General features: G+C 40.8%; 1 protein-coding gene across 2 annotated transcripts; it reads right to left on the bottom strand.

Moving 5' to 3' along the window:
* Positions 1-1,984: 1,984 nt before the first annotated feature.
* Positions 1,985-6,706, bottom strand: dclre1b (DNA cross-link repair 1B). Of its 2 annotated transcripts, none has more exons than XM_026155159.1 (5): positions 6,690-6,706; positions 5,868-6,151; positions 4,982-5,147; positions 4,676-4,858; positions 1,985-3,937 (listed from the first exon to the last, which is right to left on the bottom strand). In XM_026155159.1, exons 2-5 carry the CDS (start codon positions 6,063-6,065, stop codon positions 2,724-2,726), a joined length of 1,761 nt encoding a protein of 586 aa, XP_026010944.1. In that variant the 5' UTR covers positions 6,066-6,151; positions 6,690-6,706; the 3' UTR covers positions 1,985-2,723. The 2 variants fall into 2 exon arrangements, with proteins under 2 accessions (XP_026010944.1, XP_026010943.1); XM_026155158.1 differs by lacking the exon at positions 6,690-6,706 and adding an exon at positions 6,338-6,528.
* Positions 6,707-8,038: the final 1,332 nt, after the last annotated feature.

Here is an 8,038-nt window from a genome sequence, read left to right as displayed (position 1 = left end):
TTTTATGTATGAACATGGAAAGGACTGAAACTAGTCAAGATTTGGCTTTCACAATAAGAGCGCTGCAGGAATCTGGTATTTTTTAGAGAAATGGTCTGAATGCCAACTGCAGTCAAATATTTTTTGTGACTATCAAACTTAATGCTCATTAATATAAAACAGAGAGTGAAAATTGGGATTTTGTTCAAAAACACAATTCTATTCATTTTAATATATAAATTAAAAAAACCTTCATACCACATTTAAATGACAGGCAAGACATAAAGTAAAAACAGCTGTTTTTTTTTTTTTAACAAACTACTGCCATCTTAGGGAAGAATAAGAGCACTGCAGCAAGAAACAGCTGGGGAATATTTAGCCTACATTTACACATAATGCTGAAAATCTTTGTGCTACAGTTTGTGTAGTGAGTTATCTTAAAAAGTGCAAATTAACATGTGCTCAGTGAATAACAACTTTAAATATTTTGATATTAACAAATAGATTTATGTTAGAAAACAGATCTGTATGACAACAGATGACAAAAATGATGTTGAATCAACAGAAATACATCTTGTGTAAATATTTTATTAGTATTATTTTGTGGCTTTATTAGCAAAAATTAAGTGAGGAGGAAATTATGACATTCACAAAAAAATCAAATAAATTCGTTTTTCTTCCGATGTAATTACATCCATAACTGGAGTTCCTTTGACTTTATTTCACAAGAAAACAATCTCTCTAAAGATAAATGCTTTCCTTTATCAAACATGTGGTTTTAATACATGTTTTTTTTTTTTTTGCATGAGCCCCAAAGGTTGATTCTGTTCATGTGGATGTAGTGTTTTCAGTGGGAGAAATGTTTCGTCACCCATGCAAGTGACTTCTTCAGTCTCAGCGCACTGCAGGTGCCGTATAAACTGTTCATTGCATAATGACAAACTAGCCCACTGAATGAACAGTGAGCTGTGAGGTCAGTTCTTCCATCATTAGTATGCAAATCGCCATGACCACTGATCAAACAATCACTGACAAGTTAGCTCTTCTGTGTTGTGCCATCCGCTTCGCCAGAGGAAATGGAAATCCTCCTGGCACTTAACAGCGTACGCTACATTGCTTCGTTTGCGTCAGGGGACCCGATCTTTGGGGTGGACCAGCTTTTGGCGCAGAGTGTTTTAGGGTTTAAAAACTATGGAGACGCTGTGTTTAGAAAAAATGCACCTCATCTGTCCCGATACTCCTGTCACATGAGGGATCACTAAGGGTTTTTGCTTAGGCAGCGGTTGTCCTCTCCTGGATCAGCTGGAGAGATCCAGGGATTTGGAATTTATTAAACTCATTATTCTGGCAGGACATTTTGGTCCACAAAGATGACATTTTACTGAACCTTGTGTTGCTTTTTCACAGCTTTTGTATTGCTAAAATGTTACTGTTCGCTTATCACTCAGGCAGGCTGATTGATCAGAATCAGATTTGACCTTTAACATTGCAACTTATGTTCAGAAAACACATGGTGCACGGTACAGCCAAATTCTGAACCAGAGAAAGCCTTTTAAGCCTTTATGGTTCAAAGTTTCTGCCTAAAACACAAACCACATTATATTTACTATTTAAGCTCAAGAGATTCATCATTTCCGTTCTCTTAAAGGTTGCTTCACTGTCAGAGTGGGCTGTTAAACGGTCACAGGAGGTGACTGTAACGTACACAGCTTGTTTATTGTTGCAAATAGCGCTGCTAACTTGCTTTGTTAATTGAGTTGATCATTTTCTAAAGTGTTGGGGTGAAAATGGACTCCTTATGTCACCTGATAGGACATTAAATTAAACATAAAACAGAAGCTTAAATAAAAAAATGAATCTGGTACCAAATTCTCTCACATGTAATTCTAATCCTGAGACTTAAAACTAATTTTCCCAGCAAAATCCACAAACTGTACAGATTGAATAAAGATTTGGTTGTGCTACCAAAAACATTAAAAAATACAAAACAGTAACTAACACATGCTCACATTTAGAAAAAATGTTTATTCACATGGATGTTAAGTTGCATCACGCAGCATCAGTGGTATCCACGAGCAATAATTACGGTAAACTAAATTGTTTAGTTTAATTATTGTTTAAACTAAAAAGGAACAAAAAGTGCTCAGTAAGCAATAACATGTGGCTGATATCTTAATATACAAACAAGGACACAGGAGTGAAACTAAATTATAAACAGTGGTGTTTACAGAGAAACTGAGAATCATCACTATTCTCAAAAAATGGCCCATGGTGCAGTGCGGTTTCTTAACACGTATCCCCATAGTTTGGTATAGCTGAAGCATGTACACCCAAAGTGTGAAAACGACCAACACATAATACTGAGAATGTGCCTCAGCTTTGTCCATACAAAAAGTCACTGATTAGTTTTCCCCGACCAACATATCCCGACCAACAAACGGATAAAACGTCTTCCAAATGAGAAATAATTATTTTCTGTCGATCTTACACAGAAAAATGCAAACGTGAGGGAAAAGCTTAAAGAAACAAAAAACAAAAACCATCACTTAACTGTTCCTGCTCAATAACCAATAACGTCCAGGCCACACCAACAACAAAAAAATAAAAAATAGAAATAGCACAAGGAATTAAAGCGCAGGAACAAGTAGGATAACTGCTTTAAAGTGCTTATGACGACACAAAAACACAAAAAGGCCTCTAAAAGAAGGCAAAAACTTCAACCTCAAAATCACCACAAACAAAAATCAGTCTGAGAGGTCATTGTCTTTTGAATACTGTAAAGGTGAAGGGGTAAACTGCTGCACAAAACCTTTCTGCAGGAGGCCGCAGCTCTTAAAGTCCTCCTCTGAGAAGGGGAGGTTCTTTAAAAGTCTGTTTTCAAGCTCCTCTATATATGCATAGTTCAGCAAAGCCAGTGGGCTGGATGAAGCACAGGAATCATTATCAGGGCTGTTCTGAAATAATGTCACGCTGTCGTTCTGATCAATCCCGCAGTGCTGACTCATGGTATTCTCAATTGGCAATGTGTGGTTGTTCTCACACTCACTGTGCTGGTTATTGATTATTTTGGCACTTGTTTCTAAAGACAACGTTGTGGTAACACTGGGCTTCAAGCAGGCATTGGTGTTTGCCAGAATCTCCACTGGAGAGAAGCGGCTCGGTGCGATTTCGCTCAGTGGCGTTGACCCTTCCCTCGCTCTTTCTTCTGTGACTGTCTGGACGATGTTGAGGTTCCACACATCTCCAGCCCCTCTTCCATTTCTGCTGGGGGTGAGCTCTTTGCTCAGGTCCAGGAGAATACAGTCAGAGTCCTTTTCACTACTTTCTGTTTCTGTCTCTTCCCCAGATCCATCCTGCTCCACACACTCTGCCTCCCAGGCTTCTTCACATGACTTCCCAGATCCCCTTACAGGAGACTCAAACACCACTCCTTTAGGAACAAGAGGATGGAAGTGTTTGCGGCGAAGGCTAGTGTATGCTGATGAGCAGAGTTGCCTCTCTGGCTCTCTCGACATGTAGTGTCGGACTGACTCTGGTACCAGGATTTCATGGCGTTTTTTGTGCGGGAGTAAGGCAGAAAGACTTCCAGGTACACATTTTCCTACAATGGGTATAAGGCAGGTAGGTTTAAGTGCTGAGACAAAATCCTCCAGCTCTTGGTAGGAGGAGTGATCTGAATAGGGTACTACATGGACATAAGGGTGGAAAGAGATCAGCGGCCTGCTGGTGGGCAAGATGGCCAAAGTTGGTTGTTCTTTGTTCCACTGGTGCAAAGCAGAGGCACAAATCTCTGACTGGTCCACAGCTCTGATACGGCCGGCCCCTGGCTCAGTAGTGAAGACATCAGGCAGCTCCAGAGCTTTAAGGGTCTCCATTCTCTCAAAGCTCACCTCAATCCAGGTTTTAAATTCCATCGCCAGCTCCAATAGCAGGGACTCTTTACCTAAGGAATAAAGGCCTGCAAGACGGAATAAAGCAACAAGAAAACTTTAGACCTGCAATAACTGACCTTTTTTTTAGCTACTGAGAATCAGCAGGAACAAGCTGTGAACACAAGAATGACAAATCATCACCTTCTAAGCTGAGGATGTGAATTAATAGCTTTGAAAGTGAGACAATGTGTTTATCAGAAATCTGAGGAAGAGCTTTGTGTTCAAAATATCGCACAGCTACAAAAAAAACAAATTTTAAAAAATCCTTCTTTTCAATCCCAACATTGATACTGATATTGCTGTTTTTGTTAATTTTACATGTACTGTTGTCAGACACACCCTTTGGCAAAGAGTGCAATGCGACTCCTGTGTATGTAACATCAGCTTTTGTCCCCTAATGGTGGTGGTGAGGCTAAGGTTCCTATTAGTGCTGTCAGCGTTAATACGACGTTAACACCACAACCGCATTAACGCGGCAAATCCCCGTTAGAGAGTTAACATGGATCGGCCCTGGCGAGGGCTGCACGGCATCAACACACGTGCAGCCCTCGCCAGGGCCGATCCATGTTAACTCTCTAACGGGGATTTGCCGCGTTAATGCGGTTGTGGTGTTAACGTCGTATTAACAAGATTAACGCTGACAGCACTAACTCCTATTAATCTTTGGCAGCATATACACCCAATAAAAAAAATACAAAAAAAGCCATTTATGCACAGTCACAATACAGTAACTGACAGGGCTGCAGCAAGCTGTTTAAACTGACCTATGATAACATTGTGGCTGGGGTGGCTGCGAATAATCTCCTTAATCTGTTGAGTGGCTCGCTGTCTTGATGGCAGGGTACGGTTAGGGTCACAGTTAGTGTTGTCCAGGTACAGCACATCTATAGTGGCGTAGGTCCGTAAGCATGGCTCACGCAGCATTGAAGGAGTGTATCTAAAGTCGCCTGAAATAAATCGGCGCGGAATGTTAATTTACGTGATACCAAAAACTTGAGAAATTAAATCCAACAGGACACAACTTGAGAAATTGCATTTTTCAATGTCTGAGAAGCTTCAGAGAAACAGACCAGTGTATAGAATGGAGCCAAAGTAGCCTTCGAATAGAAACATGACAGCCCCTGGACAGTGGTTGGCATCTATCAGTGTGACCGTGAGCCTCTCCTTGCCAATATCATCCAGTGGGAGTAGGTATGGCTCACCCACTTCTAAAGGATGGATCCACTGTTCTTTCACCTAAGCAGACATGGAAACATTCAGAGGAAAACCAAAAAACATCAAAACCTTATAAAAGACTTTGGTGCAACAGAATATCTACTACTCCAGATCACGGTCAGGTTTAGTCTGAAACACGTTTAAGGTTGATAAAAGATCAAAGTTTGGAAACTATAGAAATAACACACCACTGTTATTGTATATTTTGTATAGGGTTGACATGTTGTGCACTCAGATCAGAGATGCTTGTGTTTATAACCTGGCAGTATTGAATGTTTATGTGAGTTACTGTTGCCTCCTATGAGTGTGAAACAGCTTGGCCAGTCTCTTCTGACATCAGCAAGACATTTTTGCCCAGAGAACTGCCGCTCACTTAATGTTTTCTATAAGTGTGCATACTATAGCTGTCCACTGCAGGGTTGAGGGTTTGACACTTCATCTGTCAAAGTGTCCTTGGTACAGAACATCTGCCATTTTACCTGCTGCTTCTGTGTCGGGCTCTACAGTAGCCAAACACATTTGTTACTGTTCTTTCTGTTCCAAAACTCCAGCTTCTTGGCTATAGAAAATCATGTAGCTGGATAATCATTAATTATACCTGTGCTGTGCGAGCCCAGGTGTAGCCAATAGCTCTAATGAGCTCTAATTCAATAATTAAAGGTTTTAGATCCCGTGCAGCACTGCTTCTACACTCAAACATGCATTTGTTTCTTTATTTTTAATGACTACACCCTCCCTTACCTGCAGCTTGAGTTTCAACAAAGTGGCGGTTGTAGGTGAGCAGTAGATGGGGCGATTGCTCCACGTGGACGTCAAACCTGTCGTGTGGTCGCTGTGCATGTGGGACAGGAAAAACAGCCGGGTACCCGGACACTTCCGCACATGCCAGAAGTCCACGGCCAGCGGCGTGTGGGGAATGACTTTCCCGTTTGCGGGCATTGTTATTGCCACCGCTTGAGGTCATCCAGCTGTGTGGTCAGTCGATAGATGTCACGGGTTTTTCGCCTGTGGCCAGCTGTTAGAGACTAATTAAAGTAATAGTTGGGAGTTTGACGGGCAGTTAAGGTTGTCACAGAGCAAACTGCGTATTAAAATGTCAGCAGAAACACAACAGCGTGTTGACATAAACAAAAAAACAAAACCCTTCACTGGCTTCTGGCTAACGGAATCGCTAAATACAAATTTAACACTCGTTACTAAAGGCTACATACTTTTTTTTTCTCGTATTGACCTCTGATTTAGGTTCAGAAAATCTTCAGCCCAACCTTGAGCACCTTAAACAGCTGGCCGGTCGTTACATTTTCACAGTTGCGGTGCTAACAGCAGCTGTTAAGCCCCGCCATTTCTGTTTTCAATTTAACGCTCAACGCCTCCTTTTCCTTCTTCTTCTTTGTTTTCTTTATTGTAGCGGTCATGCTGCTTATCTACAATACTGCCACCAAAAGGCGGCACTCGGCTGGATCCATATAAAAAAAACTAGAAACACCCCCCCCCCCCCCCCCCCCCAGCAATAGCAGTCACCTCAATATGCTTTATGATGTAAGGCAAACACTAAAAACTTACAATGTTAAAGAGAAAACCTCATCGAATGGTCCCCTCGGAGCAGCACTTGGCGACAGTGGAAAGGAAAAATAATGAAATTTCTTTTTATAGGAAGAAACCAAGGATGTAGCAAATCAATTTCAACAATATCCATTTTTAAAACTGTATTTGTAAATCTCTAAAAATATATATTCAATACAGGAGGCTACCAGAAATACACAACGTAAGCAAACTGTTGTAGTATCCACAAGATGGCGCCAATAGAGCGGAAACAGTCGCTTCATGGCAACTTTGCAGGGCATTTATTGTGTTTCTCATATTTTACGAGATTATAAATTGATAGAGAAGAGCGCTTGATTATTTCCGAAATATATTAAAGCTTTAAACAATTCTAGCGAAAAAAAAGAGAGAGATATACTGAAGACTTTGGTGTTTGGATGATGGATTGATTCCCCTCTGAAACCTTCGAGACTTACTTACTGTATCTAATATATGACTATATATATGTAACACTCATAAAAATCATCATCCCAATATGCATTATTTGTTATATACATTGAGAAGGGGGTACTGCTAAATGGGGTCATTGCTATGGTGATGATAGGAATTCACTGTAGCGCCCCACCCCCCGCACCTCTCCACCCTTTTCCTTTGCACGCTGTTCACTTTTCAGGATAATACCTGGGACTGCTGCGCATTCCTCTCTTATCACGCGGCATGAGTTCTCTTTCCATACAGGAGCGCATTAATCACACGCTGCTTTACAGTTAATTATATCACCCCCAAATGCACGCATGCGCCCACTCTGCAAGGATTCAGTGGAACCCCTGTTACTATTCACTTCACATCTTTGTGATGGTTCCACAGCGGGAAACTGTAACTAATAAAGATTTTGTCCCTGATGTGCAATAGATGTGTTTATTTTGGGGGTAATGCTGCTCTACGTTCACACCTCCAGCTGCAGTGTTAAAACAGTGTCTAGAGACAAGTAAAATATTGATAACAGGACAAATATTTCTCATAGATATTCTAAGTATAATTATGCAACTGTGCATAAATAAACAGTAACGCACTTCATTATTATTTAGTATATTCTTTCTCAATCAGCAACGAACATAATTAAATTCCTTAAATAACGCGTGCACAAAACCACCGTGCCTTGTTGTGATTCTTCAAATATTATAGGAATGTCAGTGCAGGGAGAAGATTAAAATTAGCAGCTGTTTACATGTATCAAGCCAAAGGTTGCTGAGGTCAGCAGGAGCTGTCTTTCCTGTCATGGTGTTCTGCAAGAAGAAGAAAAAAACAAACAAACAAAAAAAAAACAAAAGTGCTGTCAGACAGTACCAGTGATGCTTCAAAAGCAGATG

The sequence above is a fragment of the Astatotilapia calliptera genome, chromosome 20, assembly GCF_900246225.1.
Source record: "Astatotilapia calliptera chromosome 20, fAstCal1.2, whole genome shotgun sequence".
Classification (NCBI taxonomy): domain Eukaryota; kingdom Metazoa; phylum Chordata; class Actinopteri; order Cichliformes; family Cichlidae; genus Astatotilapia; species Astatotilapia calliptera.
Note: the sequence above shows the minus strand (reverse complement) of the source record. Positions and strands in the feature narration are given on the sequence as shown.

Excerpts from the sequence above, each read along its gene's own strand:
- dclre1b (XM_026155159.1), bottom strand. The coding sequence starts at position 6,065 with ATGCCCGCAAACGGGAAAGTCATTCCCCACACGCCGCTGGCCGTGGAC. Across the intron at positions 5,148-5,867 it reads TGTTGAAACTCAAGCTGCAG|GTGAAAGAACAGTGGATCCA; the intron begins GTAAGGGAGGGT and ends ATGTCTGCTTAG. Across the intron at positions 3,938-4,675 it reads CAGCCACAATGTTATCATAG|GCCTTTATTCCTTAGGTAAA; the intron begins GTCAGTTTAAAC and ends TCCGTCTTGCAG.